A 20517-nucleotide genomic window follows, 5' to 3' on the forward strand; every position below is an offset into this window, starting at 1 on the left:
AAGGGGGGGGTACTGTTGTGAATTTGCTTTTTGCTCCCTCTAGTGGTTACTAGTTTTTTGACTCTGGTTTTTCTGTCTTTCCTTTTATCCGCACCTGGGTCGTTAGTTAGGGGTGTTGCTATATAAGCTCCCTGGACCTTCAGTTCAATGCCTGGCAACGTAGTTATCAGAGCTAGTCTGCTGTGCTCTTGTCTACTGATCCTGGTTCCAGTTATATCAGCTAAGTCTGCCTTTTGCTTTTTGCTATTTGTTTTGGTTTTGTATTTTTGTCCAGCTTGTTCCAAATCTATATCCTGACCTTTGCTGGAAGCTCTAGGGGGCTGGTGTTCTCCCCCCGGACCGTTAGACGGTTCGGGGGTTCTTGAATTTCCAGTGTGGATTTTGATAGGGTTTTTGTTGACCATATAAGTTACCTTTCTTTATTCTGCTATCAGTAAGCGGGCCTCTCTGTGCTAAACCTGGTTCATTTCTGTGTTTGTCATTTCCTCTTACCTCACCGTCATTATTTGTGGGGGGCTTCTGTCCAGCTTTGGGGTCCCCTTCTCTGGAGGCAAGAAAGGTCTTTGTTTTCCTCTACTAGGGGTAGCTAGATTCTCCGGCTGGCGCGTGTCATCTAGAATCAACGTAGGAATGATCCCCGGCTACTTCTAGTGTTTGCGTTAGGAGTAGATATATGGTCAACCCAGTTACCACTGCCCTATGAGCTGGATTTTTGTATTCTGCAGACTTCCACGTTCCTCTGAGACCCTCGCCATTGGGGTCATAACAGGAGCGGTTAGGACAGGCGGTTCTGCAAACGTAAAGTAGGAGAATGTAGCACAGTTGCTTAAGCCTTATAATGTGTTATAAGAAGGTCTTTAGTGGATTCAGAGTGTACATCCTTAAAGGCAATGTTAAATTAATGTTTAAAAATTTTGCACTTAGTAGAATACCCGGTTGGGTAAGAAAAGTTATTTATAGTAAGTTATTTAAAAGTATTTAACCATGTTTGTAACGTTCAAGTGTCCTCACCTCCCATAAAGGGAAGCTCTGTTCAAATATGCTTATTGTTATTGCACTCACAAAAATTGTATGTCTTTTTGCTGACATGTATTGTTGTTTTCTTCCCAGTCCAGGAGTACTGGATTTAACCGGGGGGGAGTGCAGCGCCCCAGAGTCCTGGTCGTTGCAGCACTGTGGCTCCGCCGCTAAGGGGGGCTATGGTACGTCTGATGGCACTGAAGGAGTTCATCTGACCAGGTATCACATACACCAATACATTTCACAGTCGGGCCTCCAGGGGGAGCTAAGGGTACTATTCATTAGGCCACTCCTCACATACTGGTAAAACTGGGGGTCAGGCAGGAAGTTAGAGAGAACGCTGACTGGGTTGGAACCAGGCAACACCTTGTGGCAGAGGGTGTTGCAGGGGAAGATTCGGTAGGGTCCCTGTCAGGGGTGGGATCCTGACAGAGGCCTGGCAAACAGAGAGAAAGATACGGGACCGCGCCTGCACTTCATAGCGGCGGTGCCCTAAGAAAGGACAAGAAGCGAGATTTATTGTGCTGAGTGAGAAACGAGATCAAAGCAAGAAGGAGAATACCAGTAGGAGTCGTGCTGTAAGATCGAGGCAACATCCTACTGAGGCGTAAACAACCGGCGGCCGGAACGCCGAGGAGGTACAGAGCTCTAAGCCATACTTCAAACCAACGGCAGGACAGTCAGTCACAGGCGGGCTGTCTCACTTAAATCACCTACACAGACATAGGGGGCAACCTGTGGAGAGGGGCAACTCTAGGGTCCCGGAAGAGCTCCGAGCCTACCCGTCATACGGGTGCGTCCCAACCATAACACCTGGGAGGGACGGAAGATTAGCAGAAGATCATCTAATCGAGTTGTGAGGGAACACGAGAAACAGACACAACAGTTGTGGGGACTATCCCGTAAGCACAGCAGGGGAGGACCACAACACATAGCGCTAGCAGGAAGGCACAGATTTCCACCTGCAAGGAGAACTCTGGAGGTGCCATTGGACCGGCCGGACTTGCGCAGCCTGGTGAACCGTATTCCGGACTGAGGACCCAGAGACCTTCAGTAAAGAGGTAAAGAGACTGCAACCTGGTGTCCTCGTTATTTACTGCGCCGCACCACCACCACTATCCACATCTATTACTGTACGCCCCTCAGCAGGGTCACGGACCGGGTCTAGCCACCGTGACAACCCCAGAGCAGAGACTCAGAGGCCTGGTACCGGGTACCCCTCGGCCCTGCGGCAGTGGGGGCGCTACAATAACGTCTGGCTGTCTATATCCATCAGCAGCGCAACAAGTGACACTTTACCCGGATTCCTTACTTCTCGGTCCCTATGGACCTGTGTACTGCAGAAGCTGATCCATGTGCTAAACATATTGCTTAAGTGCAACTCTACCATGTGAGCAGATTCCCTTTCTCTGTACCACATTGTTTACCAGTTAAGACCCTATTGCACTTTTTTCTCCCAGTCTACACACCTTCAACCACCACTTCAGAAACCTGCCCAGCTATGAGTGCCAATGACCACCCTCAACCTACCTATGGCCACAAGTAACCATCCTTCTTGTTTTCCAGAAACCACTTTCCCATTCACCATCAGCCGACCACTGGACAAACCAGATGAGCCAAAGACCTCTGTTCTGATTGGCTGTTTGGTGGCCATAATCCTTCTCCTACTCATTATTATAGTCCTGATCCTGTGGAAACAATATATACAAAAGAGATTGGAGAAGGTAAAGTTCCTGGGAGAAGTGAAATCATAAGATCTTGGGAATCACAACATTATTCTAATAATAGCATGATACTTTTCAGGCCCCACGTCGAATCTTAGAAGAAGACGCCACTGTACGATTGTCCTTCTATAGTTACACCATTGGCAACAACAACCAGACTCAGATCCACCAGTCCAACCCCACCTATGAGAGAATCTTCCCTCTAGATCTTGACTACCAGCAGCCGACCAAACCACTACGTAAACTTCCTGAGCTCTCCCAGAGTGCCGAGGATTCAGGTATGTAATAAACAATATATGACTCCTCACTTTACAGTAGCAAGCATTGTAGAAGAATTGTGATCACTGAGCACATGAACAATATCAATAATAAAATACTGCCTCTTATGTATAAGAGTATAACTTCTATAATACTGCCCCTTATGTACAAGAATATAACTACTATAATACTGCCCCTTATGTACAAGAATATAACTACTATAATACTGCCCCTTATGTACAAGAATATAATTACTATAATACTGCCCCTATGTACAAGAATATAACTACTATAATACTGCCCCCTATGTACAAGAATATAACTACTATAATACTGCCTTTATCTATAAGAATATAACTACTATAATACTGCCCCTATGTACAAGAATATTACTACTATAATATTGCTCTGTATGTACAAGAATCTATCTACCATAATACTCCCTTATGTACAAGAATATACTATAATACTGCTCCTGTGTACAAGAATATAACTGCTATAATACTGCTCCTATGTACAAGAATCTAACTACTATAATACCGCCCCTATATACAAGAACATAACTACTAGAATACTTAAAGAAACTGAAGCATGTCCAGCACTCAGGTAGGATAAAATATTTAGGCTTTATTCTTCATAGTAAAAGATTCCAGAAAGACAAAGATAAAAGTTCCAATGACACGTTTCGAACAATGCCAGTGTTCTTAATGGCAGAACACTACGATTAAGCACACTGACAGTGTTATAAATGAGTAAGAAGAACTTTTATCTTAATCTGTCTGGAATCTTTTACTATGAAGAATAAAGCCTAAATATTTTATCCTACCTGAGTGCTGGACATACTTCCATTTCCTGCTTATCTACAATCCATTGTTTACTCCGCTCACCTGACTTCGGGACAAGCTGGCATGTTCTCAGTCTTTAGTCTACTATAATACTGCTCCTGTGTACAAGAATATAACTACTATAATACTGCTCCTATGTACAAGAATATAACTACTATAATACTGCTCCTATGTACAAGAATATAACTTCTATAAAACTGCCCCTATATACAAGAATATACAGTGCCTTGCAAAAGTATTCGGCCCCCTGGAACTTTTCAACCTTTTCCCACATATCATGCTTCAAACATAAAGATACCAAATGTAAATTTTTGGTGAAGAATCAACAAGTGGAACACAATTGTGAAGTCGAAGGAAATTTATTGGTTATTTTAAATTTTTGTGGAAATTCAAAAACTGAAAAGTGGGGCGTGCAATATTATTATTATACTGCCCCCTATGTACAAGAATATCACTACTATAATACTGCTCCTATGTACAAGAATATAACTACTATAATACTGCCTCCCATTTACAAGAATATAACTACTATAATACTGCCTCCCATTTACAAGAATATAACTAGTATAATACTGCTCTCTGTGTACAAGAATATAACTACTATAATACTGCCTCTATGTGCAAGACTATAACTACTATAATACTGCCTCCTATGTAAAAGAATATAACTACTATAATACTGCCTCTATGTACAAGAATATAACTACTATAATACTGCTCTCTGTGTACAAGAATATAACTACTATAATACTGCCCCTATGTACAAGAATATAACTGCTATAATACTGTCGCCTATGTACAAAAATATAACTGCTATAATACTGGAATAGCTGAATTATGTGTAGTGTTTTGTAGCTTCAGTGTCTCTGTTTTGAGATGCCACATTTTCTTTCAGCCTGTAGTGGAGATTATGCAGAACCGGATCTGACAAAGTCCACTCCACATCAAGGCTTCCAAAACAGCGTCCCGCACTATGCCGAAACCGACATTGTTAACCTCCAGGGAGTGACCGGCAATAATATGTACGCAGTTCCGGCTCTTACTGTGGATTCGCTCACTAAAAAGGACATCAGTGTAGGAGAGTTTCCGCGCAACCAACTAAGGCTAAAGGAAAAACTGGGGGAAGGACAATTCGGAGAGGTATGAGATTTGAGATCACAATAACAAAATAGAGGTGTCAGTTAACTATCATGAAATTCCAGAATTCATTATTTTTAGTGATATGTAATACTTAGTTTTGTACTGCAGATAGCACTTTAGTGCGTTAGTTTCTTATAAAACTTATTTTGGGGGAAACCCGAGACGCGGTGCACTTTACACCTACAGTTAGAGGTAACATCGCTCAGGGGATGCAGAGGAAGCCTTGACATCCAGGCCCTGATACTTACTGTGGATAAAAATGATCCGTTGCAAAATAGGAAGATCCCAGTATTAAAAATGGTGCATTTGGAACGTCAGAGTGCCCCTCAGAGTAGTACTTAATGGCTGCACGGGTCCCCAATTTTATTACATTTGCTGGTGTTTTTACATTTTCAAAAAGTGGAGAACCCCTTTAATTAAATGTGTCAGCATAGTGCTTCCCTTCCCCTCTGCCATAGAATTAAATGTCTTCTGACTGTCTGTCGCGACCACAAGGGAGCGCTCACCACATAACAGTGGAGTCAGAGGGAGATATAAAAATACAACCTTCGGGGGAGACTGTCACTGTGAAGATCCTCTCCATAGATCACAGTGATCGCCTCACATAAACCTCAGATCCCCTGCACCAGGGAGGAGGAGGGGTGTCGGATTCTGAGAAATGATAATTGACAGCAAGGAGGAAATGCGTCAGGAAGCAGATACAGAACATTATAACCTTAGGCTCATTGTGTATGTTATAATATACGCTTTTAGTTCTGCTTTTTTCTATTCTGAAATACAATGGACTGAAGGTATTAAGGCTGTGTGCACACGTTGCGTTTTTTTCGCGTTTTTTCGCTATAAAAACGCATAAAAAACCCATACATTATGCATCCCATCATTTAGAATGCATTCCGCAATTTTTATGCACATGATGCGTTTTTTTTCCGTGAAATAAACGCATTGCGGTAAAAAACGCAGCATGTTCATTAATTTTGTGGATTTTTCGCGTTTTTCCCGCTATATAATGCATTGGGAAGCTCCGGAAAAAAATACGAAAAAAACGCACAAAAAAACTCATCAAAAACGCGCAAAAAACGCAAAAACAAAAAGCATGCGGATTTCTTGCAAAAAATGTACGGTTTTGCTCAGGAAATTTCTGCAAGAAATCCTGAACGTGTGCACATAGCCTAAAACAACACAACAGTGCAGTGCAGAATTAAAACATCCGCTATTATGTCCTTATTATAGCTTATGTCACGTTTCATTATTACATGCTCCAGGTTCACCTCTGTGAGGTGGAGGGGCTGCAGGACTTCCTGGAGTCGTCATCGAGTGACTGCGGCAACCAACCAGTTCTAGTGGCAATAAAGATGCTGAGAGCCAACGTCACCAAAACTGCAAGGTACACAATTAATGGAGCACTCCAACTGACACAGAGTGCATAGTCTGAGGATTATCTCTTTGTGTCATGCTCTGACTTTCAGAGCTTGAACTATATGTAAGGTCGGGTTCACACGAGCTTATTGCCCACCTAAACCTACAGCTATATAAACAGCTTTAAGTTCTGGCGGGATAGCCGCAGTCAGTATGGAAATTGCAGTCTGTAATTTCCCCCGGGATCAATAAAGTATCGTATACAGACAGGGTCAGTTTTAGAAAAGGTGGGGTCATAGGCAAAAGTTTAAAGAGGGGCCCTAAATGCTAACATATCATACCATCACACAAAAACATTCTGGTTGTATTTACATGAGCTTAGTTCAGGACGTTAAATGAGTGTGATAGACAATATTGAAGTCGTTCAACGCTTGTGTCCCATAAACAATCCAATCACTTGACAAATAGGTAGCATTTTGCTAGTTTATTATAATGCACCTATAGTCCTCCACATACTGTAGTATAATGCATCCCGTAGTCCTCCATATAGGGTAATACACTCCTTATAGTCTGCCATAGTGTATAATACACTCCCCATAGTCCTCTTTATAGTATAACTAGATGGTAGCCCAATTCTAACACATCGGGTATTCTAGAATATGTATGTAGTTTATTTATGAAGATTTTAGAATAATACATTGATTGAATACACAGGATTCGGCCAGCCGCGACCAATTAGCGAAGCGTGTTTCAAGTCCCGCACCAATTCGCGGCCAGACTGCGTCTGTCGCTGATTGTTCATGGCCGGCCATGTAGTATATAACAGCCCACGTAGTAAATAGCACAGCCACGTAGTATATTGCACAGCCACGTAGTATATTGCACAGCCACGTAGTATATTGCACAGCCACGTAGTATATAGCACAGCCCACGGAGTATAAAGCACAGCCCACGGAATATATAGCACAGCCCACGGAGTATATAACACAGCCCACGGAGTATATAGCACAGCCACGTAGTATATAGCACAGCCCACGGAGTGTATAACAGCCCTCATAGCATATAACACAGCCACGTAGTTTATAACAGCCCACGTATCATATAACACAGCTCACGTAGTATATAACAGCCCACGCACGCAGTATATAACACAGGCCACGTAGTGTATAACACAGGCCACGTAGTGTATAACACAGGCCACGTAGTGTATAACACAGCCCACGCAGTGTATAACACAGCCCACGGAGTGTATAACACAGCCCACATAGTGTATAACACAGCCCACGTAGTATATTGCCCAGCCCACGTAGTATATTGCCCAGCCCACGTAGTATATTGCCCAGCCCACGTAGTATATTGCCCAGCCACGTAGTATACAGCACAGAGCCACGTAGTATATTGCCCTGTTACGTAGTATATTGCCCAGTGACGTAGTATATTGCCCAGCCACGTAGTATATTGCCGTTACGTAGTATATTGCCCAGTGACGTAGTATACAGCACAGAGCCACGTAGTATATTGCACAGCGACGTAGTATACAGCACAGAGCCACGTAGTATATTGCCCAGCCACATAGTATATTGGCCAGTCACGTAGTATATTGCCCAGCTACGTAGTATATTGCCCAGCCACGTATGTCACAGGTTAAAAAATAAAAAATAAACATATACTCACCTTCCAAGGGTACCCTTGTAGTTCTGTCGCCTCCTTCTCGCGTAGGCGCGCAGGACCTGTGATGACGTCGCGGTCACATGACCGTGTCGCGGTCACATGACGTGACGTCACGGCATGTCCTTCTCGCGCAGGCGCGCAGGACCTGTGATGACATTGCGGTCACATGACCGTGACGTCATGGCAGGTTCTTCTCGCAGACCATCCTTGCCTCTGGAACCTGCCTGGAGCATCGCGAGGAGCGGGAAAGGCGGCAGAAGGTGAGTATATAATGATTTTTTATTTTTTTAAATTATTTTTACCATTAGATGTTTTTACTATTGACGCTGCATAGGCAGCATCAATAGTAAAAACTTGGTCACACAGGGTTAATAGCGGCGGTAACGGAGTGAGTTACCCACGGCATAACGCGGTCTGTTACCGCCGGCATTAACCCTGTGTGAGCAGTGACTGCGGGGAGTATGGAACGGGCGCCGGGCACTGACTGCGGGGGAGTAGGGGGGGACTAATCGGACTGTGGCCGTCGCTGATTGGTCGCGGCAGCCATGACAGGCAGCTGGCGAGACCAATCAGCGACTTGGATTCCATGACAGACAGAGGCCGTGACAGAAAGACAGAAGGACAGACAGACGGAAGTGACCCTTAGACAATTATATAGTAGATGCACTCCTCATAGCCCTCAATATAGAATAATGCACACCCTATAGTCCTCCAAATAGCATAATGAACTCCCCATAGTCCTCCATATAGTATAATACACTCCCCATAGTCCTCCACATACACTGTGTTCCAAATTATTATGCAAATTGGATTTAAGTGTCATAAAGAGTTAATTGTTTTGTTTTTCAAATAAACTCGTGGATGGTATTGTGTCTCAGGGCTCAATGGATCACTGAAATCAATCTTAAACACATGTGATAATTGGTTTTCCAGGTGATTCTAATTAAAGGAAAACTACTTAAAAATGATGTTCCAAATTATTAAGCAGGTCACAGTTTTCAAGTTACATGGGAAAGAAAAATGATCTTTCTGCTGCTGAAAAGCATCAAATAGTGCAATGCCTTGGTGAAGGGATGAAAACATTAGAAATTTTCCAAAAACATAAGCGTGATCATCGTACTGTTAAGAGATTTGTGGCTGTATCTGAGCACAAATGTGTTTGTGCTGATAAAGGCATAATGAGGAAGATTTCTGCCAGGCAAGTTCATCGGATTAAGAGAGTAGCTGCTAAAAAGCCATTACAAAGCAGCAAACAGATATTTGAAGCTGCTGGTGCCTCTGGAGTCCCTCGAACCTCAAGGTGTAGGCTCCTTCAAAGGCTTGCTTTGGTGCATAAACCTACTATTCAGCCACCCTTAAACAGTGTTCACAAGCAGAAATGGTTGCATTGGGCCCACACATACATGAAGACTAATTTCCAAACAGTCTTGTTTACTGACAAGCGTTGAGCAACCCTGGATGGTCCAGATGGATGGAGTAGTGGATGGTTGGTGGATGGCCACCATGTCCCAACAAGGCTGCAACGTCAGCGAGGAGGTGGAGGAGTCATGTTTTAGGCCAGAATCATGGGAAACAGCTGGTAAGGCCCTTTAAAGTTCCTGAAGGTGTGAAAAAGACCTCTGCAAAGTATATAGAGTTTCTGACTGACAACTTTCTTCTATGGTATAAAAAGCAGAAACGTGCCTTCAGGAGGAAAACCATCTTCATGCATGACATTGCACCATCTCATGCTGCAAAGAATACCTCTGAGTCATTGGCTGCTATGGGCATAAAAGGAGATAAACTCATGGTGTGGCCACCATCTTCCCCTGACCTCAACCCTATAGAGAACCTTTAGAGGATCATCAAGCAAAAGATCTATGAGTGTGGGAGGCAGTTCACATCCAAACAGCAGCTCTGGGAGGCTATTCCAACTTCATGCAAAGAAATACAAGCAGAAACTCTCCAAAAACTCACAAGTTCAATGGATGCAAGAATTGTGAAGGTGATATCAAAGAAGGGTTCCTATGTTAACATGTAACTTGGCCTGTTGGGATGTTTTGGCGTTAAATAGCTTTTTTGTTCAGTGAATGTGACCTCCTAATGCTGCATATTCCACAAATGAGAATTTCAGTTCTTTAAAACATATCAAATGTTTAAAAATTCTACTGTGCATAATTATTTGGAACAGTGCATTTTGAGTTTTTATTCATTTTGGAGATTATACTGTTATCATTGGGAGGTTTCTTCAATAAAATTCGATGTATACTCTAAAGGGTGATGACTTTTATTAGACTGACTGTCATTTGCACCGAACATTTAGGAAAATCTGATAAAAATGTAATTTGCAGAATAGTTTGGAACATAGTGTATGGGCAGCACGGTGGCACAGTGGTTAGCACTGCAGCCTTGCAGCGCTGGAGTCCTGGGTTCCAATCCCACCCAGGACAACATCTGCAAAGAGTTTGTATGTTCTCTCCGTGTTTGCGTGGGTTTCCTCCGGGTACTCCGGTTTCCTCCCACATTCCAAAGACATACTGATAGGGAATTTAGATTGTGAGCCCCATCGGGGACAGCAATGATAACGTGTGCAAACTGTAAAGCGCTGCGGAATATGTTAGCGCTATATAAAAATAAAGATTATTTATTATTATTAGTATAATACACTCCTCATAGTTGTCCATATAGTATTACACACTTCCCATAGTCCTCAATATAGTATAATGAAACCCATAGTCCGCCATATTGTATAATGCACTCCCCATAATCCTCCATATACTATAATACACTCCCTACAGTCCTCCATATAGTATAATACACTCACCATAGGCCTTCATATAGTATAATTGACATCCCATAGTCCTCCACATAGTATAATACACTCCTCACAGTCCTCCATATAGTATAATACACTCACCATAGGCCTCCATATAGCATAATGCACTCCCCATAGTCCTCCATATAGTAAAATACACTCACCATAGTCCTGCATATAGTATAATGCATCCCTTAGTCCTTCATATAGTATAATACACTTCCCATAGTCCTCCATATAGTATAATACACTCACCATAGGCCTCCATATAGTATAATGGACATCCCATAGTCCTCCATATAGTATAATACACTCCTCAAAGTCCTCCATATAGTATAATACACTCACCATAGGCCTCCATATAGTATAATGCATCTCATAGTCCTCCATATTGTATAATGCACCCCATAGTTCTCCATATAGCATAATGCACACTCCATAGTCCTTTATACAGTAAAATACACTCCTCATAGTCCTCAATGTAGTATAATGCATCCCATAGTCAATCATATTATATAGTGCACCCCCCATAGTCCTCTATATAGTATAATGCACATCATAGTCCTTCATATAGTATCATGCATTCCCCATAGTCCTTCATACAGTATCATGCATTCCCCATAGTCCTATATACAGTATAATACACTTCCCATAGTCCTTGATAGAGTAAAATGCAGCCTCCATAGATTATAATGCAGCCTCGATAGATTATAATGCAGCCCCCAGAGTATAATGCAGCCCTATAAAGTACATAGAATTGTTGTGATTCTGCTTTTGGGCTCCTTCTGGTGGTGGCTAGTGGTACTGGTGACTCGGGTCTGTTTTCTTTCTCAGTTCACCTGTTTTCATCAGTAGTGGGGTGTTCCTATTTAATCCTGCTCTTCAGTCATTGCCTTGCCGGCCATCAATGTAACCAGAGCCTTTCTGTTGCATGTTCCTGCTCCTAGACTACTGATCAGCTAAGTTGGACTCTTAGTCCTAAGTTTGTTTGCATTTTTGTTCCAGTTTACAGTTAAGTCATTCTCTGTAGCTGGAAGCTCTTGTGGGCTGAAATTACCACTCCGGTGTCATGAGTTGACACATGAGTTTTAAAGTAATTTCAGGATGGTATTTTAAAAGGGTTTTCAGCTGACCGTGCAGTTCCCTTTTGTATCTTTCTACTATCTAGTAAGCGGACCTCTCTTTGCTGAACCTACCTTCATACTGCGTATGTCTTTTCCTCTGAACTCACCGTCAATATATGTGGGGGGCTTCTGTCTCCTTTTTGGGGGAATTTCCCTAGAGGTAAGCCAGGTCTGTTTTTTCCTCTACTAGGGTAAGTTAGTTCTCCGGCTGGCGAGAGACGTCTAGGGATAAAACGTAGGCACGCCCCCCGGCCACTATTAGTTGTGTGGTAGGTTTAGCTCACGGTCAGCTCGAGATTCCATCACCCAAGAGCTCGTTCGTTATTTATGTGTCCTGACGTTCCCCTGCCATTGGGAACCATGACAGTATGGCCGGCCACGTGTTAAAACTGTTGGCAGAAGAAAGGAGAGAAAAAGAAGTCTGCAAAAAAATTTTTTTTTTTTTTCCCTCTGTGTTTGCTCTATAGTTGAATCAGTTGCATTTCAGCTCTAATTGCAGTCTTTGTCTCCCTCTCCTTCTAACCCTTGAATGGCTCTGATCTCACCTGCTTAAAATGGATCCTCAGAGTTTGGCTACAGGTTTGAATAATCTTGCCACAAAAGTTCAAAATTTACAGGATTTTGTTATACATGCTCCTATATCTGAACCTAGAATTCCTATACCAGAGTTTTTCTCCGGAGATAGATCTCGTTTTCTGAATTTCAAATATAATTGTAAATTATTTCTTTCTCTGAGACCTCGCTCCGCTGGAGATCCCACACAGCAGGTTAAGATTGTAATTTCCTTGCTGCGAGGTGACCCTCAAGATTGGGCATTTGCATTGGCACCAGGGGATCCTGCGTTGCTCAATGTGGATGCATTTTTTCTGGCTTTGGGGTTGCTTTATGAGGAACCTAATTTAGAGATTCAGGCTGAAAAAGCCTTGATGGCCCTATCTCAAGGGCAAGATGAAGCTGAAATATACTGCCAAAAATTTCGCAAATGGTCTGTGCTTACTCAGTGGAATGAGTGCGCTTTGACGGCGAATTTCAGAGAGGGTCTCTCTGATGCCATTAAGGATGTTATGGTGGGGTTCCCTGCGCCTACAGGTCTGAATGAGTCCATGACAATGGCTATTCAGATTGATCGGCGTTTGCGCGAGCGTAAACCTGTGCACCATTTGGCGGTGTCTTCTGAGAAGGCGCCAGAGAATATGCAATGTGATAGAATTCTGTCCAGAAGCGAACGGCAGAATTTTAGGCGAAAAAATGGGTTGTGCTTCTATTGTGGTGATTTAACTCATGTTATATCAGCATGCTCTAGACGCACAAAGAAGGTTGATAAGTCTGTTTCAATTGGCACTTTACAGTCTAAGTTTATTCTATCTGTGACCTTGATTTGTTCATTATCGTCAATTACCGCGGACGCCTATGTCGACTCTGGCGCCGCTTTGAGTCTTATGGATTGGTCCTTTGCCAGGCGCTGTGGGTTTAATCTAGAGCCTCTGGAAGTCCCTATACCTCTGAAGGGTATTGATTCTACGCCATTGGCTAGTAATAAACCACAATACTGGACACAAGTGACTATGCGTATGACTCCAGACCATCAGGAGGTGATTCGCGTCCTTGTGTTGTACAATCTACATGATGTTTTGGTGCTCGGATTGCCATGGTTACAATCTCATAACCCAGTCCTTGACTGGAAAGCAATGTCTGTGTTAAGCTGGGGATGTCAGGGGGCTCATGGGGACGTACCTTTGGTTTCCATTTCATCATCTATTCCCTCTGAGATTCCGGCATTTTTGTCTGATTATCGTGATGTTTTTGAGGAGCCTAAGCTTGGTTCACTCCCTCCTCACAGAGATTGCGATTGTACCATAGATCTGATTCCAGGCAGTAAATTTCCAAAGGGTCGTTTGTTTAATTTATCCGTACCTGAACATGTTGCTATGCGAGAGTATATTAAGGAGTCTCTGGAAAAGGGACATATTCGTCCTTCTTCATCTCCCTTAGGAGCCGGTTTTTTCTTTGTATCTAAAAAAGATGGCTCTTTGAGGCCGTGTATTGATTATCGACTCTTGAATAAAATTACAGTCAAATATCAGTATCCTTTGCCACTGCTGACTGATTTGTTTGCTCGAATAAAGGGGGCTAAGTGGTTCTCTAAGATTGATCTTCGTGGGGCGTATAATTTGGTGCGAATTAAGCAGGGGGATGAGTGGAAAACCGCATTTAATACGCCCGAGGGCCATTTTGAGTATTTGGTAATGCCTTTTGGTCTTTCAAATGCCCCTTCAGTCTTTCAGTCCTTTATGCATAACATTTTCCGTGAATATTTGGATAAATTTATGATTGTGTATCTGGATGATATTTTGATTTTTTCGGATAACTGGGACTCTCATGTCCAACAATTCAGGAGGGTTTTTCAGGTTTTGCGGGCTAATTCCTTGTGTGTGAAGGGTTCTAAGTGTATTTTTGGGGTTCAAAAGATTTCTTTTTTGGGGTACATTTTTTCCCCTTCTTCCATTGAGATGGATCCTGTCAAGGTTCGGGCTATTTGTGATTGGACGCAACCTACTTCTCTTAAGAGCCTACAGAAATTCTTGGGCTTTGCTAATTTTTATCGTCGATTTATAACTGGTTTTTCGGATGTTGCTAAACCTTTGACTGATTTGACTAAAAAGGGTGCTGATGTTGCTGATTGGTCCCCTGCTGCTGTGGAGGCCTTTCGGGAGCTTAAGCGCCGCTTTTCTTCTGCCCCTGTGTTGCGTCAGCCTGATGTTGCTCTTCCTTTTCAGGTTGAGGTCGACGCTTCCGAGATCGGAGCTGGGGCGGTTTTGTCGTAGAAAAGTTCCGACTGCTCTGTGATGAGACCTTGTGCGTTCTTTTCTCGAAAATTTTCGCCCGCCGAGCGAAACTATGATATTGGTAATCGGGAGCTTTTGGCTATGAAGTGGGCTTTTGAGGAGTGGCGTCATTGGCTTGAGGGGGCTAGACATCAGGTGGTGGTATTGACCGATCACAAGAATCTGATTTATCTTGAGTCTGCCAAGCGCCTGAATCCTAGACAGGCGCGCTGGTCGTTGTTTTTCTCTCGGTTTAATTTTGTGGTCTCATACCTACCAGGTTCTAAAAATGTGAAGGCAGATGCCCTTTCTAGGAGTTTTGAGCCTGATTCCCCTGGTGATTCTGAACCTACAGGTATCCTTAAGGATGGGGTGATATTATCTGCTGTTTCCCCAGACCTGCGACGGGCTTTGCAGGAGTTTCAGGCGGATAGACCTGATCGTTGCCCGCCTGGTAGACTGTTTGTTCCTGATGATTGGACCAGTAGAGTCATCTCGGAGGTTCATTCTTCTGCGTTGGCAGGTCATCCTGGAATCTTTGGTACTAGGGATTTGGTGGCTAGGTCCTTCTGGTGGCCTTCCCTGTCTCGAGACGTACGAGTTTTTGTGCAGTCTTGTGATGTTTGTGCTCGGGCCAAGCCTTGTTGTTCTCGGGCTAGCGGATTGTTGTTATCTTTGCCTATTCCGAAGAGGCCTTGGACTCACATCTCTATGGATTTTATTTCTGATCTCCCTGCTTCTCAGAAAATGTCTGTCATCTGGGTGGTGTGTGACCGTTTTTCAAAGATGGTTCATTTGGTACCCTTGCCTAAGTTGCCTTCCTCATCCGAATTGGTTCCTCTGTTTTTTCAAAATGTGGTTCGCTTGCATGGTATTCCGGAAAATATCGTTTCTGACAGGGGGACCCAGTTCGTGTCTAGATTTTGGCGGGCATTCTGTGCTAGGATGGGCATTGATTTGTCTTTTTCGTCTGCGTTCCATCCTCAGACTAATGGCCAGACTGAGCGAACTAATCAGACCTTGGAGACTTATTTGAGGTGTTTTGTGTCTGCGGATCAGGATGACTGGGTTGCCTTTTTGCCGTTGGCAGAGTTTGCCCTCAATAATCGGGCTAGTTCTGCCACTTTGGTTTCTCCTTTCTTTTGCAATTCGGGGTTTCACCCTCGTTTTTCTTCCGGTCAGGTGGAGTCTTCGGATTGTCCGGGGGTGGATACTATGGTGGATAGGTTGCATCGGATTTGGGGACAGGTGGTGGACAATTTGAAGTTGTCTCAGGAGAAGACTCAGCATTTTGCTAACCGCCGTCGTCGTGTTGGTCCTCGTCTTCGTGTTGGGGACTTGGTGTGGTTGTCTTCCCGTTTTGTCCCTATGAGGGTTTCTTCTCCTAAGTTTAAGCCTCGGTTCATCGGTCCTTATAGGATTTTGGAGATTCTTAACCCTGTATCCTTTCGTTTAGACCTTCCGGCATCTTTCGCTATCCATAATGTCTTCCATCGGTCGTTGTTGCGGAGGTATGAGGTGCCGGTTGTTCCTTCTACCGAGCCTCCTGCTCGTGTGCTGGTTGAGGGTGAATTGGAGTATGTTGTAGAGAAAATCTTGGACTCCCGTATTTCCAGACGGAGACTACAATATCTGGTTAAGTGGAAGGGCTATGGTCAAGAAGATAATTCTTGGGTACTGCTTCTGATGTTCACGCCTCTGATTTGGTTCGTGCCTTTCATAGGGCTCATCCGGATCGCCCTGGTGGTTCTTGTGAGGGTTCGGTGTCCTTGAGGGGGGGGGGTACTGTTGTGATTCTGCTTTTGGGCTCCTTCTGGTGGTGGCTAGTGGTACTGGTGACTCGGGTCTGTTTTCTTTCTCAGTTCACCTGTTTTCATCAGTAGTGGGGTGTTCCTATTTAATCCTGCTCTTCAGTCATTGCCTTGCCGGCCATCAATGTAACCAGAGCCTTTCTGTTGCATGTTCCTGCTCCTAGACTACTGATCAGCTAAGTTGGACTCTTAGTCCTAAGTTTGTTTGCATTTTTGTTCCAGTTTACAGTTAAGTCATTCTCTGTAGCTGGAAGCTCTTGTGGGCTGAAATTACCACTCCGGTGTCATGAGTTGACACATGAGTTTTAAAGTAATTTCAGGATGGTGTTTTAAAAGGGTTTTCAGCTGACCGTGCAGTTCCCTTTTGTATCTTTCTACTATCTAGTAAGCGGACCTCTCTTTGCTGAACCTACCTTCATACTGCGTATGTCTTTTCCTCTGAACTCACCGTCAATATATGTGGGGGGCTTCTGTCTCCTTTTTGGGGGAATTTCCCTAGAGGTAAGCCAGGTCTGTTTTTTCCTCTACTAGGGTAAGTTAGTTCTCCGGCTGGCGAGAGACGTCTAGGGATAAAACGTAGGCACGCCCCCCGGCCACTATTAGTTGCGTGGTAGGTTTAGCTCACGGTCAGCTCGAGATTCCATCACCCAAGAGCTCGTTCGTTATTTATGTGTCCTGACGTTCCCCTGCCATTGGGAACCATGACATAGAATATAATGCAGCCCCATAGTCTTATGGCCACCACGTACTCACTGATTTAAAAAATAAATAAATACATACATACTCTCCTCGTTTCCCCGCTGCTCCTGTTTCTGCAGCGCGTAAACTCAGCCGCTCCACTTCTCGGCAGTGCGTGGCGCTTGATGAAGTGACATCATGGCATCCGTTGCGTCAGAAGTAGAGGGGGACTTATGGGAAAGCGAGTGTCACTTGATGCTCTCTCCTCCATGATTAATTTTAACTGTATCGGCATCTATGATATACAAATGCCTACTTTGCATGCTCCTAACGCCGGCCCTGCATACAGACCATGAAATATTCTTGTGTGAACCCTCCCCACACAGTTTTTCCATGTTAGTTCCCTTAAGGGGATACTAAACTTTCATATAATTAATGATTTATAGCTATAAACTTTCCTGAAGTATATTTCTAACTGTTCGTAATGTGGATGCAAGTTGCAGTGGAAAGAATGGAGGGTGTCATTTTCGTTGCCTTAGCTACATCCTGGGATATGTATACTTCCAAATGTCAGTGTACCCATTGATAGGAGCATGGAAGTTGGTTTCACAACCAGCATGAGAAAACTTCCACACTTTACACTGCAGGCAAGTTTTATATACAAGAAGTTTTAACTCCTCGCCCTTGTGGTCTAAATTGTGGAATACATTTTACCCACAGAAATGATTTCCTGAAAGAGATAAAGATCATCTCCAGGCTCAAGCACCCCAATATCATCCGCCTGTTGGGTGTCTGCGTCCGGGATGACCCGCTCTGTATGATAACGGAATACATGGAAAATGGAGATCTCAACCAGTTCCTGTCCCAGAGGGAGATCCGCAGTCAGTTCACAACGGCTAACAATATTCCATCTGTAAGGTGAGTGACATACACCCTTGACCATCTCATCATGCCACATTACATACCATCCTCTTGGTGAGATGTCAAGGCATTCCTCTTACTTGGCACCAGACTCTCACCCAGGTCTTGAAAATTAATTTTGGTATCCCCAATCACACTGAGTGAGGCAGCACTCCCTGCTGCTGGACCACTGAGTAAAATGTTATTGCATGCTTGGGTAGCTCTCTGAGTCCCAAGGTTTGACACTATACCCTCTTGTCAGTCTTGACCCTTAACTTCAGAAACCCCCTTCTGGCCTGGCAGCTTTTCACACGAAAAGAACCTAGGGGTGAGATGCCATAGCACATCCGGGCACTCTTAGATGCCCATGACCCTCACTCCAGTCTTCACCTTTTGCATCCAGAGCTCCCTCCTGGCCTCACAAAGTAGTCTACCACTCTAAAAGACACAGTCTGAACAACACCTTAGAATAGGCTATGGACATAGTGGCCTGGTGGTTAGTGAATCTCACGTATTATAGCATTCACGGTCTACTAAGGTAATACCACCCTATTAATGAATAAGTGGCCCCTCTGTGCTTTCTCCCTGCAGCCTCCACAACCTCCTGTATATGAGCACGCAGATTGCCGCCGGGATGAAGTACTTGGCCTCACTGAACTTTGTACACAGAGACTTGGCCACAAGAAACTGCCTGGTGGGGAACAGCCACACAATTAAGATAGCAGATTTTGGAATGAGCCGAAATTTATATAGTGGAGATTATTACCGTATCCAGGGGCGCGCGGTGCTGCCGATCCGGTGGATGGCCTGGGAGAGTATCCTATTAGTAAGTGCCTGACACAGGATTCTGATCTGCATGTGTTACAGTGTAACGGTGTGCGCCATACTGATCCACGTCTGTGCTGTGTAATCAGGGAAAGTTCACCACTTCCAGTGACGTCTGGGCATTCGGGGTCACATTATGGGAGATATTCACCCTGTGTAAAGAGCAACCGTACAGCGTTTTATCAGACGAGCAGGTGATTGAAAATACTGGAGAGTTCTTCAGGGACCAAGGACGACAGGTAATTTCAACATGACCCATATATAAATATATACAGAAAATACTTAGGTTACACCAGCTGTACATATATAATTATACACAAGAGATGCCCAGGTTATACCAGATGTACATATATAATAATTATATACAGGAAATGCTCAGGTTATACCAGCTGTACATATATAATTATACACAGGAGATACCCAGGTTATACCAGATGTACATATATAATTATATACAGGAGATATCCAGGTTATACCAGATGTACATATATAATTATATACAGGAGATATCCAGGTTATACTAGCTGTATATATATAATTATATACAGGAGATGCCCAGGTTATACCAGCTGTACATATATAATTATATACAGGAGATATCCAGGTTATACCAGCTGTACATGTATAATTATATACAGGAGATACCCAGGTTATACCAGCTGTACATATATAATTATATACAGGAAATGCTCAGGTTATACCAGCTGTACATATATAATTATATACAGGAGATATCCAGGTTATACCAGCTGTACATATATAATTATATACAGGAGATATCCAGGTTATACCAGCTGTACATGTATAATTATATACAGGAGATACCCAGGTTATACCAGCTGTACATATATAATTATATACAGGAAATGCTCAGGTTATACCAGCTGTACATATATAATTATATACAGGAGATATCCAGGTTATACCAGATGTACATATATAATTATATACAGGAGATATCCAGGTTATACCAGCTGTACATGTATAATTATATACAGGAGATACCCAGGTTATACCAGCTGTACATATATAATTATATGCAGGAGATATCCAGGTTATACCAGCTGTACATATATAATTATATACAGGAGATACCCAGGCTATACCAGCTGTACATATATAAATATATACAGGAGATGCCCAGGTTATACCAGCTGTACATACCGGTATATAATTATATGCAGGAGATATCCAGGTTATACCAGCTGTACATATATAATTATATACAGGAGATACCCAGGTTATACCAGCAGTACATATATAAATATATACAGGAGATGCCCAGGTTATACCAGCTGTACATGTATAATTATATACAGGAGATGGCCAGGTTATACCAGCTGTACATATATAATTATATACAGGAGATGGCCAGGTTATACCAGCTGTACATATATAATTATATACAGGAGATACCCAGGTTATACCAGCTGTACATATATAATTATATACAGGAGATATCCAGGTTATACCAGCTGTACATATATAATTATATACAGGAGATACCCAGGTTATACCAGCAGTACATATATAAATATATACAGGA

The 20517-nt window shown here is 43.2% G+C and overlaps 1 protein-coding gene and 1 long non-coding RNA gene across 4 annotated transcripts in view; one reads left to right on the forward strand and one right to left on the reverse strand.

The window, feature by feature from the left end:
• LOC143805124 (uncharacterized) overlaps window positions 1-2673 on the reverse strand; it is a 48363-nt gene extending 45690 nt beyond the window's left edge. The window contains exon 1 of the long non-coding RNA XR_013221175.1: window positions 2551-2673. This is a non-coding gene — a long non-coding RNA (uncharacterized LOC143805124). The remainder of the gene's footprint in view (window positions 1-2550) is intronic.
• The window catches only part of LOC143805123 (discoidin domain-containing receptor 2-like), a 207907-nt gene that overhangs the window by 180682 nt on the left and 6708 nt on the right, over window positions 1-20517 (forward strand). For all 3 annotated transcript variants that reach the window (XM_077284012.1, XM_077284011.1, XM_077284013.1), the window contains 7 exons: window positions 2587-2744; window positions 2824-3022; window positions 4743-4987; window positions 6250-6371; window positions 17967-18164; window positions 18738-18972; window positions 19061-19210. In XM_077284012.1, the coding sequence (XP_077140127.1) occupies window positions 2587-2744; window positions 2824-3022; window positions 4743-4987; window positions 6250-6371; window positions 17967-18164; window positions 18738-18972; window positions 19061-19210 (1307 nt within the window). The remainder of the gene's footprint in view (window positions 1-2586; window positions 2745-2823; window positions 3023-4742; window positions 4988-6249; window positions 6372-17966; window positions 18165-18737; window positions 18973-19060; window positions 19211-20517) is intronic.

This window comes from Ranitomeya variabilis, chromosome 2 (assembly GCF_051348905.1).
Source record: "Ranitomeya variabilis isolate aRanVar5 chromosome 2, aRanVar5.hap1, whole genome shotgun sequence".
Taxonomy (NCBI): domain Eukaryota; kingdom Metazoa; phylum Chordata; class Amphibia; order Anura; family Dendrobatidae; genus Ranitomeya; species Ranitomeya variabilis.